Here is a 20,481-nt window from a genome sequence, read left to right as displayed (position 1 = left end):
GCATTCTGGTGGTGGACTCTGTTGCTGGGAGCAAGAGCAACAGAGCAAAGCTAAGTGGTGTTTCCCTGTTTGTAATTTTCCCTGGTGTGTATTAGTACAGCGGTGGGGCCAGTGCCTGCACCACCCAACTCCCTAGCAAGGGATAGGTGTACGGTGTGCTAGGGTGACAGGTATCCTGATCGGCGCCCGGTGCGGAACCGGCCTAGGGAATGTTAGGAGTGTGAGGGACACTGACTCAGGGGAGTGCAGGAGGCCTTCACATCCCCGTTCCCTATCGCAGGGCCCACCATTATAACTGTTTCCCCTTTCCCCATGTCTTGTTGTTTTAGTTATCGGCATGCGGGTTGTGTCACACAGGACAGTTTCACGTGCCATGTCTTGTTGCTTCAGTTACCGGCATAGCGGGTTGTGTCACACAGGACGGGTCCCCGTGACATGTATAATGTCACTGGTGATAACTGTATTACATGTACACTCAGACTATACACTGTATACTATGTACAGAGCTGCTCTGTGTAATGGCAATTATGGTAATATTATTATTGTGTTTTTTTATTAATGATCGGTATTGTAGTTTTCGGTCACTATGTGGTATTATTCGGTCACTATGTGGTAGTAATATGTAGTCTTGTCATGGTGTGGCTTTATTTTTTCCTTGTATGTGATATTATTTGGTCACTATGTGATGGTAATATGTGGTAAGTCATGGTGTGGCTGTATTTGTTCCTGATATGTGGTATTTCTCAGGCACTATGTGGTGACAATAAGTGGTTTGGTCAAGGTGTGTGGTGTTATTTGTTCCTTGTATGTGATATTATTAAGTTACTGTGTGGTGGGAATATGTGATTTGGCCATGGTGTGTTGCAGTATTTTTGATATGTTAGAGTACAGCACTGCTAAAAGAGTCTACATTGTTGTGGTTGCAGGCTTAAAAATCTTTTGGCCAAAGCAAAAGCTGTTGGCTATGTATGTGATATAGTGTTTGCTGGAAACTGTTAAGTTGTGATTGGTGAAAACATGGTGTAGAAGTGAAGTTTTTCCAAGATTGGGCAGTGAGACTGTGGAAGGTTCGAGGGGTGGAAGAGGAGATGGGGAAGAGCCTGAGCGGAGTGTCAAGGGGGTCCAAAATTTTGCCAGTATGGGGCCCTGAAATTCCTGGTAGCAGGCATGATTGAGGACTATGTGATGCATTATACTGTATGGACTATGGGGTGCATTATACTGTATGGAGGACAATGGGGTGCTTTATACTATATGGACTATGGGGTGCATTATGCTGTTTGGACAATGAAGTGAATTATACTATATGGACTGTAGGGTGCATTATGCTGTATGGACTATGAAGGGTGCATCATACTGTATGGACTATGTGGTGCATTATACTGTATGGACTATAGGGTGCAAAATACTTCCGGGGCTTAGTTAACCGGCGCATGCGCAGTCCGGCTTTGCCTGCAGTTGGGCAAAGCATACTGCGCTAGCTATGAAAGCTTAGCGCAAGTGCAAAAAATGGCGTACACCTACTTCAATTCAGCAATAACTTGCGGACGGCGGGCAAGGATGGGGAGGCGGCACACATCGGGAACACCGCCCATCGCACTGGACCGACCACGTTTTCATCGCCCGCCAAAGGGTAGGTGACAGATTCCCTTAAAGGCATCACTAAGTTGTATATTAATTACTAGTCAAAGCTGCCATTAATAAATATCGGACCTCAATAAAGGTGTAGGAGTACCCCTAATACTTTGGGTGGATTTTCAGCCCTTTAGCACTCAGAAAGAAATTTGCAGCAACAACCAACAGTATTGTTGTGGCATCTATGTTTGTTAAATGCAACTAGTCATAGAGTTGCAAAACGTTCAACTGAAATGAAAAGTAACTTAATGAAACCTAAAATGCTAGGCTTCAAAGTTTCTACATGTTTACAACTGGTAATAAATAAATGACAACAATAGTAGTATGGTCGTGAGTTGTGCGGTATCTAGTGTAGACAACTAAAACAGGTATTCCAAAAATAAAAGGAAACCTTTAGTATAAAAGGTGAAGAAAAAAAACCCCACATGCATTTACAAAATAGGATGGCACCAGGAAATATATGTAGGTAGATTCAGTTCCCACAATGAAGCACCTGCAAATGGCTGCTGTATTTAGATGGTGTGTGTAAGTGTCTAATATTATATTATTGGAGCAAGGAAGCACGTTCAAAAAAATTATTTTAGATTACACCCACATTTTGGTAGGTAAACACTTGTATTTACATTTTTGAATATGGGAGATTTCTCTTAAAAAAGCATGGCTCAAAACACAGAGATCACACTTTTATTTACAAATAGAAGCAAGCCTTGAATGCCGACTTTGGATTTAGTTGCAAAATCTACAATGAGTGGTTTAATACTTCACTGGCTTGCTGGCATAGTGTGAAAAAACAGCTATTAAGGCTCTTTTGCAGCTGTATATCAAAGATACCGTATATTTATTTCCAGTCGCATACTGAGTCCTGATGATGAGACTGTTACACCAGTGTAAGGGGGTGAGACACAATTACCGCCTTGGTCCCCTCCCCACCCTCCCTCCCGTTGTTCTTAAATGAGTTATTAGTTATTATGTCCTTTATTGATATCGGGTGGTACTGCTACATAGCAGTATGTATTACCGCCCACATTTATGGTACTGCCATATTCATATATGTGTTACCATTCCTTGTATAACTTTGTAAATGATGTTGCATTCCTGTACCTGTTATCATTGTATGTCCTGTTATGGATTTTTTTCATGTTCATTAGGTAAGGAAAGTCTATTGCACTCTTCGGACAATGAGGGGGCATTATAGTGTTTGCGGTTCTTTATAACTAAGGGTAACTGTAGTACTTGCGGGAACCACTAGATGGGGGCATACTAGTGTGCACTGTTGGTGTAGTTTTTAGTAAGGTTTTAGGGGATTAATATAGGAGGGGCTGCCAGGTGGTAAGCTGCAAGTCTTAGGGAAGTTTAGACAGATAGGCCCGGACGGCTTGGCAGCCACACAACGTTGAATAGCTGCAGCCAACGTTATCCACAGCCACTGGGCATCATTGCAGTGGGCCAGTACAGGAGAAGAAAGATGTGGCGACTCATAGCCTGGGCAGAAGCCTTTAGGGTAGGAGTCTGTTGGAGTGAGGAGTTGAAGGAAGTTAGAGCTTCGACGGGAACAGTACGGGCGGGCCGGATGCTTTTCCAGAGGCAACCAAACCAGGTGGCTGATGATTTCGTGTCTGGGGTGAAACAGGCAGAAGGAATTGTCATCATGGTGAGATTAGGCCAGGAAGGATCTGGGGATCAGTCTAAGATGGTCCGGACGTCTGCCAAACAGAGGCGTCAGAAGTAGGGAAAGGTGAGGAAACAAGTGAATTCCATGATGTGCCAATTGTGGATGTAACGTGTGAAGTATTAAGTAAAGAGAATGTTATCCTGGACTGTGTCTCTGTTACTGGGGGTCGCCTGGAAGGCCGTCGCCGCCTGGGAAGTGCCCGGGGGGACCTGAAACTGGAGGCGCAGGTACACTGGGAAGTAGAATCCAGTTTTCTGTGAGGGAAGGTTGGGACACAGATGCTGCAGTGACTCTGGCCATGACTACAGTCCTGGCCTCCCCTTACACCAGTTCACTGTATATCACTTAAATGTTGGTTTTCTATTCACAGACTGAAACTATGACTCCCATTTTTCATCTTGTATACCAGTACTGAAGTAGTATACCACAATCACATTAGGCCTTTTTCTATCCCTATGCTGGGTGCTCTGATGCTCTCAGTGATCCTATCCATACATACACTACCGTTCAAAATTTTGGGGTCACCCAGACAATCTTGTGTTTTTCATGAAAACTCATACTATTATTAATCAAATGAGTTGCCAAATGAATTTAAAATCTAGTCCAGACATTGACATGGCTCGAAAAAAAGATTTTTATTTCTAATAATAATTTTCTCCTTCAAACTTTGCTTTCGTCAAAGAATGCTCCCTTTGCAGCAATTACAGAATTGCAGACCTTTGGCATTCTAGCAGTTAATTTGTTGAGGTAATCTGGAGAAATTTCACCCCATGATTCCAGAAACCCCTCCCACAAGTTGGTTTGGCTTGATGGGTACTTTTTGTGAAGTATGTGTGAAATGACTCTAGGCATTTTTTCCCGATTGCGAATTGAATCATAAATTGCTCAAATGGAACCGCGAATTCCAGGAAATTTGACTTGAATTCAGTCTTCCGTTGATCGATTTGCTCATTTCAATTGTTACTGCTTTACTGCGAGTGTATAGGTATGCCAAATGAGAATGTTTATGTTAATCTACGTGTGAATGTGTGGGTGGGGAATTATGGAGCAAGGATCTAGACACATATTCTCCACAGGGACACTTTACTGCTAGTGTCCGCCTCTGTATTTCAGAGTGGTGTATTTCTTTACTTCATCTGGTTAGAGCTGTAATTTGAACTTTTGGAGGTTTTGTGCCCCATTCCTTGAAGAACGAATGCTTTTGTGCTGGTTATTTTTACTTTATTGACATGTTATCATGTAAATGCTGTAGATTAAGGGTCCCCAACCTATAAATCAAGAGCCACATGTGGCTCACGGCCCGTGATGTGTGGCTCGCGACTATCTGCCAGCTTGGTGCATTAGCACCAGGTGTAGCAAACATCTATTATGAGTAGATCTCTTGATGATGGCTTTTGTGAGTAGCTCTGCACAGAACTGCAGATCTGAATGGGGGTAAGATAGGAAACCCTTGCGCTTGGCATACTGCCTTGGTGTGACTTCAGTGGGAAAGCTTTGGCTGTCATCATACTGGTAATCGGGGCTCTGGGTGTCACTATTGTAAGTGAGGCTTGCGACCTCATTCATAAATGAATGTGGCTCTCAAGGTCAGAAAAGCTGGGGACCTCTGTTGTAGATCATGATTGCATTTAATTGTGATACATTTTTAATTAGCTGAAGATCCTCATGCATGTGAATATTTTGACTTAGTAGACTTAGTACACTACACTTTTATTGTAGTAAGTACTGTTATAATGCTGTTCAATGTAAGAAAAGAAATATCAAAATATAGAACTACGTGTTGAACTATTTCTTTTCTGTTGTGAATGTTAATTCTATGGGACATTTAGATTTACTGTTTACTTACCTTCAGGAGGATTGCAGATTCCAAAAATTAATTCATCTTCTATAGTCTTCAATGTTTCAAAAGATTCCAGATAATGCACTCTTTCTAGCTTCCCACTAATTTCTAGTAGTTGAGTTTTATTTGCATTAAAAATGCCCACCGAAATAATGTTCACACTACTGTTCCTCAGGGAGGCCGACTGAGTTTTAACATCATCTTGTGCTTTTCCGTCTGTTATAAGTATCAGGAACTTTTTCACCTTAGGTCTTGCACCTTTTTTTTCTGTGAAAAACTGGGAGACATAGTCCAAGGCTTTCCCGGTGTATGTACCCTTTTCCATGTATGCCATATTTTCAATGGCATCCCAGATACTAGCTTTGGTTCCATTCTTGTTTAGCCGTAGCACCTCCATGCTGTCACCACTAAATTGGACAACACCAAACTGAAAGTCATTCGGCCCAACCTTCGTTTTGTTAACCAGGCTTTTCATAAAGTCCTTCATTTTAATAAAGTTATCTGGGCCAATGCTTCCGGAACTGTCAACCAGGAACATGATATCAGCCTCTACATTTTGACAAGCTGTAAAGACAAAAATATAATTTTTAGACTATAATGGCCCTAAACCTGTCATGGTAAAGCCATTTTCCAGAGTCACTAAAAACATCAAATAATTTAGTCAAAATTAGCACAAAGATTTTTGCTTACATTATAGTCATGCCTTAATAAAAAGATTGTGTTGGACCCTTTCAGATATATACCAAAATTTGTTATGGCTTAACATGTAATCCCACTACTCATACTGACAGCCTGGCCAAAAACTATTGTAAAAACATGTCCTGGACCAAATTTTGAAACATTTGTGAAAAGGAAAATCATACTTAAATCGTTGTCATATCTCTTTGGCATAGGGTATCAAAGTATGAGGTACTTGTGACGTCTGCCTGCGGTCTGGGCTGCAGCCGGACAACACCCCGAGAAACACTGATACCCTTTACCCCTATACAGGGATCTGGATTTATAGCAGAGCCCAGGAGGTGCTGTCTGAATAGGAGCAAAGACCAGAGCAGGACGGTCGCCAGAAAGGTGTTCCAATACAGGTCACAGAGGCAATGATATCTGAGATTAAACCAGTCAGGCAGAAATGGTATAAGCACGGTAGACAGAAGCAAAGACAGATACCAGGTCGAAGCCAGAGTCATAAACCAGGAGAGTCGCAGAGGTACAGAATCGTTAGGCAGAAGAAGAGTCAGAATCCAGGCCGAAGTCAGTGTCATAAACCAGGAGAGTCGCAGAGGTACAGAATCGTTAGGCAGAAGAAGGGTCAGAAGTCCAGGCAAAAGTCAGAGTCAGTCAACAGTAATTCACACAGTAACACGCAGGGGAACCAAGAATATATCCGGCGGCCTGCAAGAGCAGTCCCAAGGTATTTGAGGGATCAGGTCATCCCTTACAGGCCCGTGGCCTGATGATGTCATCCGGACCGCCCCCAGGACCAGGCTGGATGGTAATGCACCAGCCCCTTCATGACTGACCGAGGAGCGAAGCCTGCGTCCAGCGGACGCCTGCGCAGGAGCCTCATGACTATCGCCGCCACCACTCGGGGTTGAAGCACAACGCCTCCCAGAGACCAAGGCCGAGACTGCAGGCCACGGGTCAGACGGTGATAGGACAGTCCGGCGCCTCCTAGTGGTCGAGGCCGGAACAGCAGGCCCTGAGTCTGACGGTGATGTGATAGTCCGGCGCCTCCTACTGGCCGAGGCCAGAACAGCAGGCCCTGAGTCTGACGGTGATGTGATAGTCCGGCGGCTCCTACTGGCCGAGGCCGGGACAGCAGGCCCTGAGTCTGGCGGTGCCGTGACAGTACCCCCCCCTCTAAGAGGGGCCTCCGGACCCTCAAAACCCGGTTTGTCAGGGTGGAGGAGGTGAAACCTGCTAATCAACCGCTTTGCACGAATGTCACTAGCGGGGACCCAGGACCTCTCCTCTGGGCCGTAGCCCTTCCAATGCACCAAATATTGTACCGAGTTTCTCACTAGACGGGAATCAAATATGCCCTGGACCTCGTACTCCAAGGCACCCTTGACCAAAACTGGAGGAGGAGGGGACCGGATGGGATGAATTGGGGAGCGGTATACCTTGAGGAGGGACTTATGAAAAACGTTAGGAATTTTAAAAGACTGCGGGAGCTTTAACCGAAACGCTACTGGGTTAATTACCTCTAATATTTCATATGGGCCGATGAACCTGGGACCCAGTTTGGCCGACGGTACCTTAAGTTTGATGTTTCTTGTAGAGAGCCAAACCTTGTCACCAACTCCCAGGTGCGGCCCCTGGGATCGTCGTCTATTGGCTGCCGAAGTCTGTCTAATTTGAGCCCCTTTTAAATTAGAGTTTACTTCGGACCAAATAGTCTTTAGACGATGTATATTTTGCTCAACCCCTGGGATTTCCGACATCTTGGCCGAAAATGATCCAAAGCGCGGATGTAGTCCGAGGTTACAGAAGAAGGGGGTGGTTTTGATGGAGTCTTGGTATCTATTATTGAGAGCGAACTCTGCCAATGGCAAATGTTCCACCCAATCTGACTGATGTGCTGAGACATAACAGCGGAGGTATTGCTCCAGCGTTTGGTTGGCACGCTCAGTTTGACCATTCGTCTCGGGATGGTATGCCGAGGAAAAAGACAACTCAACACCAATACGTCTACAGAACGCCCTCCAGAACTTCGAGACGAACTGGGTACCCCTGTCGGATACGATATTTGCCGGAACACCGTGCAAACGTACAACGTGAAGAACAAACAACTTACTTAAGGTTTCAGAGTTGGGTAAGCCGGACAGGGGAACAAAGTGAGACTGTTTACTGAACCTGTCCACCACCACCCAAATACAAGTTTTCCCCTCGGAGGGTGGCAGGTCTGTAATGAAGTCCATGGAGATGTGGGTCCATGGACTTTCAGGGGTGGGCAAGGGCTGAAGCCAGCCGGCAGGACGGTTATGGGGGGACTTGGCGCGGGCACAGACTTCACACGCTGAGACGTACTCCTTACAGTCCTTGGCCACCGTTGGCCACCAAAAGTTCCTGGTTACCAGCCTAGTGGTATTATTGAGACCAGGGTGGCCTGCCAGGACGGAGTCGTGAGATTCTTTTAACACTCGTAAGCGAAAGGTAGCTGGGACAAATAATTTTTTGGGGGGCGTAGTGTCAGGAACTTGTTCTGATGACCTACGGATCTCCTCCAGAAGGTCCAGAGATACTGCCGACACGAAAATGCCATTAGCCAATATGGGAGCTGGTTCATAGTCCTCGGTGTGTGTGTGTGACAAAAGCTGCGGGAGAGGGCATCTGCCCTCACATTTTTGGTTCCGGGGCGAAAGGTGATTAAAAAATCGATCCTGGAGAAAAACAAGGCCCACCTGGCCTGCCTAGGGTTTAGTCTTTTAGCCGACTCTAGGTAGGTTAGGTTTTTGTGATCGGTAATAACAGTAACTTTGTGTTTGGCGCCTTCGAGGAAGTGGCGCCATTCCTCGAAGGCCCACTTAATTGCCAATAATTCTCGGTTGCCGATGTCATAGTTTCTCTCTGTGGCAGAGAATTTGCGGGAGAAAAAGGCATATGGACGAAGCTGAGTGAGGGATGCAGAGCCTTGTGAGAGCACTGCTCCCACTCCGACTTCGGAGGCATCTACTTCCACAATAAACGGGTGGTCCAAGTTTGGTTGAATCAACACCAGGTTGGCCGCATTTGTGGGCAATACCTGACCCCCAGCGCTGTTCAGGGGGTGATGGTCCAGGAATGTGGATTTCCAACAGCCAGCATTTTCCTTGAAGCTTCCAGGCTGCAGCATGCTTGAGCCTGAGAGTGACTTCCCAGGCTGTGCAATGTAACAGGTGTTTGGGCCAAGAATCAGCTCAGTCAGGAGGAAGGAAAAAAAAAGGTGAGGAAAACTGCTTTTATCTGTGTTAAGTATAGACACAAAAAGCCGTTTTATTTTTTGGGCCGGATATAATGTGACGTCTGCCTGCGGTCTGGGCTGCAGCCGGACAACACCCCGAGAAACACTGATACCCTTTACCCCTATACAGGGATCTGGATTTATAGCAGAACCCAGGAGGTGCTGTCTGAATAGGAGCAAAGACCAGAGCAGGACGGTCGCCAGAAAGGTGTTCCAACACAGGACACAAAGGTAATGATATCTGAGACTAAACCAGTCAGGCAGAAATGGTATAAGCACGGTAGACAGAAGCAAAGACAGATACCAGGTCGAAGCCAGAGTCATAAACCAGGAGAGTCGCAGAGGTACAGAATCGTTAGGCAGAAGAAGAGTCAGAATCCAGGCCGAAGTCAGTGTCATAAACCAGGAGAGTCGCAGAGGTACAGAATCGTTAGGCAGAAGAAGGGTCAGAAGTCCAGGCAAAAGTCAGAGTCAGTCAACAGTAATTCACACAGTAACACGCAGGGGAACCAAGAATATATCCGGCGGCCTGCAAGAGCAGTCCCAAGGTATTTGAGGGATCAGGTCATCCCTTACAGGCCCGTGGCCTGATGATGTCATCCGGACCGCCCCCAGGACCAGGCTGGATGGTAATGCACCAGCCCCTTCATGACTGACCGAGGAGCAAAGCCTGCGTCCAGCGGACGCCTGCGCAGGAGCCTCATGACTATCGCCGCCACCACTCGGGGTTGAAGCACAACGCCTCCCAGAGACCAAGGCCGAGACTGCAGGCCACGGGTCAGACGGTGATAGGACAGTCCGGCGCCTCCTAGTGGTCGAGGCCGGAACAGCAGGCCCTGAGTCTGACGGTGATGTGATAGTCCGGCGCCTCCTACTGGCCGAGGCCGGAACAGCAGGCCCTGAGTCTGACGGTGATGTGACAGTCCGGCGCCTCCTACTGGCCGAGGCCGGGACAGCAGGCCCTGAGTCTGGCGGTGCCGTGACAGTACTGATATCTGGTTGCACTGTGATCAGCAAAAAGAAGGGGCCATGATCCTCCGTGGCAATACCAGATACACTGCCACTCTGTGTTTGGGAATCAGCTTTTGTGGAGGAGAAAAAAGTTTTGCCCTTTCACCTGAAAGTAGAACAACACCCAAAAGACAGCACTCAAAATTACAGATATACAAGTATCCCCTCACATGGTTCAGACTTGACCCTATTGGACTGATCATATATAGTAATTTGAGAACATGTCAATCAATCTTGATATTTTTTAGTATGCTAGAAAATGACATATGTTTAAATTAAACAATATTGGGCAAAGTGTGTGAATGTGTGTATATATACCTACTTATATATATCACCAGGTTTTTGACACCTAATCTGAGAGCAGCATAACGTAGAGACAGAGATCCTGTTTACAGCAATGTGTCACTTACTGGGCTGTTTAGTGTAGTGTGTTTGTTTGGAGAGATTATCACAAGAGGACTGGTAAACCTTCTGCCAGATAGTCACGTATATTCATGAACTCTGTATAACCCCACCCCCTTTACTGATTGGCAGCTTTCTCACTTTACATGGTTAGAAAGCTGCCAATCTGTGATGTGGGTGGGGTTACACAGAGCTTATCATTCAGAGAACTGCTAGATCTTCATCAGATATAACAGGGATTTAAAAAAAAAAAAAATAACAGCAAGCAGCCCAGTGACACATCATTGGAATCAGTGTCTCTGCCCCACATTATGCTGCTCTTGGAGTAGCAAAAAACTGGTGTCATACTCTTTTTTAAATTCTTGGTATGTTCAGTTTTCAGTATCAGTATATATATATATACTGTATATATATATATATAAATATATATATATGTATAGTATATATTTACACAGTTAATATGGTTCAAAAAAGACAAGACACATGTCCATCAAGTACATGCAACAGATGAGAAACGATAAGGAAATAGGGTATATTCACATCCATATTGCACGACCCAGTTTGCCCTATAAGAGCTAATCTTTCCCTCCTGATCTAAATTATCGAGCTACTGGACTAAGCATTCAGAAAACAACTTTACATATTTTCATATGCATTTATGTTATTTTTTTTTTCTAAAAAAAAAACATCCAATTTATAAAATTTGATTTTACCTTTGGAAGTACAAATTTGCTGAGCTATCAGATTTTTTATGTCTTTCAAAGAATCAAAGTTGTGCACAAAGTAGACCCTTTTGGGATCGTCAGTGATTTCCAGCAATTGTGTCTGGTTGGCTTCTTTAACTCCAATTGCATACACATTAACTTTGCTTTTTCTCAGAATCATTGCAGCTTCTTTCACACTATCTTGAGATTCTCCATCTGTAAGAACAATAAAATACACAGGCACATTCCCAGGCCTGATATTGTTGGGATTTACTATTAAGTCATGTGTGTAATTTATTGCAGCTCCGGTTTGGGTCCCTCCGCCTCGCTGTCTGATATTCTGAATGGCCAGTTTTAAGTCTGTTTTTCTGTAATCAGTACCTATACCAAACTCCAGTTGACTGCCTTCTGAGTACTGCACAGCCCCTACTCGAACCTTCTGAGGCCCTATGTCATACATTTCTACCAGCTCCACCAGAAATTCCTGCATGGCTAGAAAATCCGTACGTTGAATACTTCCAGAACCATCTATGAGCAGATGAATATCAGCAAGCTCTGTGTTAAGACAACCTATGGAAAAACACATTTATAATGAAAAATACAAGAAAATGAATATACTTTAAAAAACATTGACACACAAAACACATCCATGGACAAAGGTATTGAGACACACCTCTTAATCATTGACTTCAGGTTTTTCATTTTATCCCATTGCCACAGGTATATGAAATCCAGCCCCTGACCATGACATCTGCCTTTACTAACATTTGTGAAAGTATGTGCCTTTCTGCATGGTGCAGACAGGCCATAGTGGTACTGGCATTTATTACAATGGTATTGAAGGCAGGTATGGGTAAGTATGGCCTCTTTTTCTGTAATTTTTTTTACATTTTATGTCCTTTTCAAGAAATTGTAGGGACTCACGAGACAATGAGCGAGTTGTGTATTTTTGCAAAAATATTGACGAATATCTTAATTTTTTTCATTTGTGTGGGATGCAACCAGGCCCTGTAATGGTGATGGAAACTAGGATGTTTGTACCTGTGGGGTGTTCTGATCTAGTACTGGATATCCCACCTGATCAGTACTTGAAAATCTATCCCTCCTAAATATTTCATGATCAACTCTGAGCGATACTGTTGAAAAATGGAAGCGCTTACAAAATACAGCAACACAGCCATGAAGTAGAGACCACGTAAATTTACTGTGTGAGGTCGCAAAGAGCTGAGGTGATAAATACTTTTGGAGAAGAAATATGCTTTGTTGTTCTTCGTTAATTACCATTTGTAGTTTTCTGCTAATTAGATTTCGGTGCACAGGGGCCGGACTGTGCACAGGATCTTCTCCTCCCTGTCTGTGATTCCCCGTCCCCTCGGATGCCTCCAATCTTTGAATGTGGTCAGTGTTGAGATTTCAAAGCGAGGAGGTAGGTCATTCTCAGGCTGAAAGAAGGCGGAGGGGCCGGAGAATCACAGACAGGGAGGACAAGACCCCATGCTCAGACTGGCCACTGAGCACCGAAACCTAATTGGCGGAAAACTTCAAATGGCGATTAAAGATGAACAACAAAGTGGATTTCTTCTCCAGAGGTATCAATGTAATCTGTATTACAGCATCATTAAAGCTATGTTTTTACTTTACACTGCAAAATTGTGCCGACAGGTTCTCTTTAACTTTGGTGCTTTTGTTCTCAGCGCAGAAAAGCTACAGGCAAGCTTTACATCACCAATACAATGTCAATCACCAGATGTAGATGTGTAAAGCACACAGCCACTGGACTTTGGAGAACTCTAAATGGCTTTTGCAGAGTATTTTGTGGGGGATGAAATCATGCTTATCTATAGAGTACTCTGATGAACAAATCTGGGTTTGTTAGATGCCAGGAGCATCTGTGAAGAGGGAAAGGACAAGAGCAGAGACTAAGAGACTCCAGGGAAGCTGAAATACTGCATATAGCAGACCCCTGAATAAAGCGCTAATAAAGAGAAAAGGGACATCAGAGTCCTAGGCTGACAGGAGCTGTAGGTCCTGATAGCCGAATCTGAAAGTACAGGGGATTGTAAATTCCTGTGCACATTGAACACCTGAGGGCACGGCAGCGGATAAGGAGCCAGGGGCCGACGGTGAAGAGAACGGTCCCCGTGGAATAGGCTCACGCTGACAGCCGTACAGGTTAGTAAAACCATCACGAATAGAGGGTTGCAGCATAGTTATATACAGCGGAGACCCACACACAAAGCTCAGAAAGGAAGGTCCTAAATCCCCACCTGGCAAGGTGGATCCCCTGAATGCCTCCAGGCGAGCCGGGCTCATTCCATCACCTGTATATGGTACTCCAGACTGCAACCTATTACCAGTAAAAGGTAAAGAAACTGCACCTCTCTGTGTCTTTCTCTCATTTATCCGCACCCCAACGTTTACAGCCATTTTTACTATTTATTTAACATCTTTGCCCTGGGACTACAGCCCTACCTGTGGAGGGCTACAACATCATAGCTGCGCCTAACATCCATCCCAGAGAAGCAACACCGAAGCTCTGGTCACCTCTGACTAGAATACCACAGGTGGCGTCACATATTTCACCATCTAATAACTTTATTTTCATTTTTACCACATAAATACCACACAACTTTCCCCTATTTTATTACTGGACGTCTCTGGGCCACGGACCGGGTCGCCACCGCCGTGACACCATCCCCCATGGAAGTCGACGGGCCCAGTACCGAGTACCCCCAGGCCCCGCGGGGCGCTCCACTACGCCAATAAAGTAACCTTTGCAATTTGCATATCTGGCATTCATTTACGTTGCATGATGATTGACCAGTCAATGCATATAGTGTAGGCACCACTGTATCATTTTTATAAAGAGTAGGTTGTAATTTGCCAAAATGGCTTCTGCTACATTTGTACATATTCAATCAGGATGAACAATCTTTCTGGGAATGGGATTTTTTACAGGAAAGATCATAAGAATGAACCATCTTTTTGTCTGACTATTTCATATGTGGTTACCTTTTATATAAAAGTGTCATTGGTCAGCTAAAATTATTGTTCACAGTCCATATGATTAACAGTGTTTCAATATGGCACTGTTCTATGAAGGTGTTATTTCCTATAAGCAATGTTCCTAAGGAAAAAAAGCAGCAAGCGACGGAGTATTGGAGTATCTAGTCTCCATATTAAAGCCGAAGCATAAGCAAGTGCACCATGTATAGTACTATTAAACTTTAATGTACTACTATACAGCATTTCAAAAACAATCTTACCTTGTTTGATCAGATCAGTTTGTTCTGATAAGGCAACGACATCTTGATCAATGATATTCCAGATTTTCTTCAGTAAAATGTCTGCATTTATTGAAAGATCAGAAAACGTCTTCACCTTAACTTGATAATTGTTGAAAGTTGAATATGAAGCAATTTGGTTCATTTGGGTTTCATTCACTTGAGAAATGCCCACAGTAAAAATTCTGACATTTTCTTGCTGAAGTAGATTAGCAGCCTCAGATACACTGTCTGAAGAGGACTTATGAGAGACCAGGATGGCTATCTGTTTTATTCCCTGGCTCTTTCTGCTTGCCACAGTATCACCAAACACTTCACTTCTTGTATAATTAATTGCGCCTCCAATATTTGCAATCTTTTCACTTGATGCAGACAGTTTTCCTATAAATTCTTTAACAACAGAGTCACTGATTCCGGTATTGAGGGAAGCGATAACTTTTGCTTGGCTGTTGAATGACACCAGGCCCACATGAACGCAATAATCATTTATCTCCAAATTGCTTAAGACGTTAGTTAAAAAATTCTTCAAGTCTTCACTTTCTTTGCTTGTGTGTTTTGAAGTGTCCACAATTAACACTAGATCTGTCGCTATTCCTTTGTCACAAACTAAAGTAATAAAAAATTTGTGAATATATTTTTTTTTTTTATTATAAAAAGTCAACTTTTATGTCAATTTAGCCATTTCAAACATAAAACACCAAAATATGAACACTGGATATTTGCATAGTAGAAATTTTTAGATCCTCCATTGAGTATCATATATATTTTGTTTTCTTTTTGAGAACTATAACTTTTTTGTTTTTTGCCAACAGAGTTATTTGAAGGATTGCTTTTTTGGAGAATCATATTTTAAATTATAACATAGGTTAAAAACACTGAAATCTTTTAAATATCTTGCTTTCAAGACTCAGACCTTATAACTATTCAAGGAAATCTTGGGAATTTTATCTTTGAGGATGCACCATCCTTTGTGTACACACATACAACATCACAAAGCTCTCATTGGACCAGGACATTTAGAATTTAAAACTTTTCAAATAAAATGAAATATGTACATGTAATAGTAGAGATGAGCAGTTTATGAGAGTGGAAGAAGAGAGGCGAGCAGATTATAAGACAGAGGAGAGAGATGAACGCATCATGAGAGAGAGGAGGAGCGAATCATGACAGACAGAGGAGAGAGAGGAACGGATTGAGAGAAAAGAGAAGAGAGAGAAAAAGAAATGGAAATGCAAATTTTAGTAAATTTGACTCCAACTCAGTCCTCCACTGATCGATTTGCTCATCACTATTTTGTAAGTTTTTAGATTATTACTATTGTTAAAGAACTTCGAGATTGTGTCCTCTGGTTACAATATTTCCAAACATAAAACATAAACAACGTCTTTCTGGGTGCAGAAAAAGCTCATGGGTACTTTTAATTTGTAGCTTTCTAATTTGCTATTTATTTCTTTCAAAAGGTAAACTTTTTATTAGAGGGATACCTAATTGATTCGCATTTTAGGTGTTCTTTCACAGTAGACCCTTTTCTAAGGGCACAGACAGATGGTGTTGTGACTCATGCAAGGATCTCATCGCAAGCCTCAAACTGAACATCTGGTCTCCCGACCTGAGCTTGACAGACTGCCATATTACACACCCGAGGTTCGCGTTGCAATCCTCTGACTAGCCGTCTGCTCTAATGACCTGAGCATGACAGCTGCATAGAAATCCATGCTGTCACGCTCAGGTCAGGAGAGCAGACTCCATGAGAGCAGAGTCCATGCATTGCAATGTGATGCTGGCACGAGTTATACCAGTTATACCAAAAACCAGCTGATTTTGTGAGGAAAAGTTGAGGCCATCCAGACATATCCTCTGTAATGGCTGCTGCGCTGGAAATTTAGAAGCACCTAAATGTTTAAATAAGCAACCTGAGATTGTGCACTTCTCTATTCTAATTTATAAAAGGGAGTCACAAGGACAGGATCACCTGTATGACATCTATCATATAGGCATGCGTTTTCATGAGACCTGACCTGTAGAAGCATTGTAACACCACGCAACGTCCATTGTCCTCACTCCCCACACTCCCTTCATACCTTGTCTATGTCCTGGATTTTGGAATAAAGGACTATGTTTTTAACGGTCTGGTGAGTACTGCTTTTCCCTACTTATCACATACATTAAAGGGTTTGTACCAGGATAGCAAGTTATCAACTCTCAGAGGATAATATGCTGATTGGAGGGATTCATTCTGTTGGGACTCCCAGACTCTGCAGTGCCTTATCTGAATGAAGCACCGCGGTTATTGGCTATGTTCGGCAGAACAATACAACTGGGCTTCAGTGGTAAGTCCCTCTGTATTGGACTAGGGGAACCCCAGTAATCAACAAGTCATCATTTATCTTATGAATCTGTGCTAAATTTCTATCTTGGTACAAATTCTCTATGGCTGATTTTAGACCATGATGTAAAGATTGGTCACGAGTATCCTGACTTGACCTCTGCGGCCTCATATATGCGAATTTGGGTTGAGAGTCTCAGGGTGAATCTGTACATCATGGTCTGAACGAACGCCTGAATTCAGCCTAAGGCTGAAAACACAGTTATTGTTTTTCAGTGTTTTTCATGGTAGTTTAATTGCTATCAAGAAAAATGTTTTTTCTGTCATAAATGCTATAGCCAGATGTTCCTATGAACTTTATAGCAAATTATTGAAATGCAGTATTATATAAATGTAATGTTTCATCTGTTTTTTCCCCATAAGTTTCTCTATTAGACTTTAAAATGGCAGAAAAAAATAACATGCTGATTTTTACAAGTTTATATAAAAACACTGAAAAAAATTGTGTTTTTGAAGGAAATCTTAATTAATTAAAAAAAATGCAGACTGACTTTAGAAACATTAACAATTTTAAGAACAGTTATGCTGAAAATGACTCAGGAATTATACAATATTTAGGCCACCAGAGAACATTACCTGCAGTTTGGTTAGTTACCATGCTGTAAACTGTTGGAGAAGGTGCAGTAGGAAATATTAAAGTTCCTATGGAAATATTAAAATGAAATATTAAATAGCTCAAAGTCAAAACTGTTGCAGTTAAGGTTTTAAAAAAAACTTTTCCTATGTGAAACTAGCCATTGTAATATTGATACAAGGCCTAACTGGTGGATAAAACAATGGTCCATAGTTCACAGTCCAGTTTACAGTTAATTCTGAATCAAAATTTTTACTACATATAAACCCAGCCTAAAAAGCTCTACAAGTTGACAACTTTTATTATTAATAATAATAATAATAATAATAATAATAATAATAATAATAGTAATAATAGTATTTGCTTTAAATATGATTATGATATAAAGTATAAAAATCATTTGACATCATTATTACAATCTATTAGTGCCAATCAGTAAATGTTAGTTACTTTTTTGGATATTACTTTATTATTTCTTGAGATATTATTTTATTACTTTGTTGCTACTTACATGCAGTGAAAAACGGAAAGGATCTTTTTGGGTTTAGTTATATTGATGACCACACTAATTAAAGAAGGGTTAATAATTTGAATTCTATTTGTGAGATTACTAATGTTAAGTTATAGTTATTAAGTTATGGTTAGCATGTTGTACCTTGAAAGTACATGCTCTAGTTTAAACGCATTTGTTAATAGTCTTGGCAACTATCACAGTTTGCTTTAATTACATTCCTGTTGGTGTCCTTTCCAGTAGGATGCCAATCCAGCAAAGAGGAAGGGACAAATAAAGGAGAATAGCTGACATGCTCTCACCTTGTGTGCTTGGCAAATAATAACTGTTTTTAACCACATCTTGGATAGCAGAGACCAAATCCTTTGAAAATGTATTTAGGTCTCGGACATTATTTATCATAAAAGCAAGCCTGGGTGATGTTGCCATTGCTTCCAGCTGGCTTTTAGAGGCATTCTTTAGGCCCATTGCAATAATCCTGACATTCTCCTGTTTTAGAGCATCGGCTGATAATTGGACATCATCGAGTGAAGGCCCAGAGGTGATCACAACAAGAACCGGCGGGTACTTTGATTTGTCTCTTATATTTATTTCATTAAATAATGATTCCTTTACTTTGTCAAGGGCATTACCCATCTTCAAAGACCCACCTTGAAAATCAAACTTATTTTTTATATAATTTACTATTGGGTTTTTCGCTTTGAATGTAGATAAAGAAAAATCAACCTGTAGATCATCATTGTAACGTGCTAAACCAATTCGATACTGGTTAGCGCCTATTTGCATTTGAGAGACTGTCCTTGATAAAAAGGATTTCACTTGGTTGAAGATCGTTTTTCCCATATTATTTGAATTGTCCACCAGAAATACAAGATCTGCGTATTCCGGGACTGTAATCACAAAGAACAAATTACAAAAAAAAAATAGATCAAGGGCAAAGTTTAGGAACAAGTATTCTGCATTATTAAGCTTACCGGTAACCTGAGTAGATGACGGGTCCAGCTGGATAACCAGCAAAAGTAATCCGAACACAAATCTCATTTTCAAAGCACCACAATGTAGCTATTGAACATCTCTAAAGATAAAAATGTGTAGTAAGCAAGAGAAATGTCAGCTTAACATAACACATAAAAATTAATAAAAAAAAAGACAAATAAATGTAAACAGTAGCTTGTATAGCAAAATTGTACAGCAAGCCCACTTTATTGGAAGCTGTATAAACCAGAATGTTACCTTTTAATCCTTTCGCTATGGGGGCTTGGTTTGTATTATAAAAAACAAAGTTCTGACAACAATAAAAGCATTGTTACTTGGTTATTATTTTTAATTGCTAAAAGTAATGGAGGGAGAGAAGTGATTATTGCAGTGGAAATATTTTGGCAAGAATTAAGAACTATTTTGGTTCCCATAGCATGAGTGAAAAAGAAGTTGTTATACATACAAGAATATAGGTCAGTGACTATCTCTGATCCAAGAGCTTGAAGTCTGATTTATGAAAACATTGCTTCAAATAGTGATTTTTGGATTCTGCAATAGAAGAATGTGCACATTTAAGGAGAAAGTGAGAAACATTGTACTTAAATAAGTAACCAAATAAAATTCCCAGATGTTATTATTTCATACTATGTAGTATTAGTCTTTGTTCACACTAGCATCAAGGATTCCATTGAGTACTGAGCTGTGTCAACCATGATGGATCTTTTCTTTGTAAATATGTTATTCTTGCCATCAAAATACTGGAAAGATTGACTAGCCTTCCTTGAAAAATATAAGATTACAGGTTATGGGCACTAGATTCTGTGATGGGACTTTGCTCCAGGGTACTAGTTTGATTGCCGTATGTAGAGTCAGGAAGGAATTTTTCTCCTATATGGGGCAATCAGGGTCTGCTTCATAGGGTTTTTGCCTTCCTTTGGTTATAGGCTGGACTCAATAGACTTGTATCTGTTCTCTACCATAAAACTATAAAATTTGGAAACATAAAAATATACAGTATAATTGTGAACAAAACCATGAAAGCTGTTGATTTATGAAAAAAATGTATAAGTTACCGTATATACTCGTGTATAAGCCGACCCGTGTATAAGCAGACCCCCCCTAACTTTGCCACAAAAAACTGGGAAAACTTATTGACTCGTGTATAAGCCTAGGGTAGAAAATGCAGCAGCTACCGGTAAATTTCAAAAATAAAAATAGATACCAATAAACATAAAATTAATTGAGACATCAGTAGGCTAAATGTTTTTGATATCCATATTGAATCAGGAGCCCCATATAATGCTCCATACAGTTCATGATGGGCCCCATAAGATGCTCCATACAAAATACACCCCGTATAATGCTGCACAAAGGTTAATAATGCCCCCATAAGATGCTCCATAGAATAGTATGCCCCATACAATGCTTAATAAAGGTTATGGCCCCATAAGATGCTCCATAGATTATGCCCTCATAAGATGCTCCATAGATTATTCCCCCATAAGATGCTCCATAGATTATGCCCCATGAGATGCCCCATAAAA

The 20,481-nt window shown here is 41.8% G+C and overlaps 1 protein-coding gene across 1 annotated transcript in view; it reads right to left on the bottom strand.

Moving 5' to 3' along the window:
• The window catches only part of LOC141084736 (collagen alpha-6(VI) chain-like), a 177,975-nt gene extending 158,975 nt beyond the window's left edge, over window positions 1-19,000 (bottom strand). The window contains exons 1-6 of the mRNA XM_073569619.1: window positions 18,934-19,000; window positions 18,262-18,849; window positions 17,451-17,516; window positions 14,471-15,094; window positions 11,214-11,774; window positions 5,154-5,711 (exon numbers count right to left, since the gene is read on the bottom strand). Of these exons, the coding sequence (XP_073425720.1) occupies window positions 5,154-5,711; window positions 11,214-11,774; window positions 14,471-15,094; window positions 17,451-17,516; window positions 18,262-18,849; window positions 18,934-19,000 (2,464 nt within the window). The remainder of the gene's footprint in view (window positions 1-5,153; window positions 5,712-11,213; window positions 11,775-14,470; window positions 15,095-17,450; window positions 17,517-18,261; window positions 18,850-18,933) is intronic.
• Between the last annotated feature and the right edge of the window lie 1,481 nt (window positions 19,001-20,481).

Source organism: Dendrobates tinctorius, unplaced genomic scaffold, assembly GCF_039654945.1.
Source record: "Dendrobates tinctorius isolate UK_male_01 unplaced genomic scaffold, ASM3965494v1 ptg000005l, whole genome shotgun sequence".
NCBI lineage: Eukaryota > Metazoa > Chordata > Amphibia > Anura > Dendrobatidae > Dendrobates > Dendrobates tinctorius.
The sequence above is the reverse complement of the archived record's forward strand: the minus strand, read 5'-3'. Positions and strand labels throughout refer to the sequence as shown.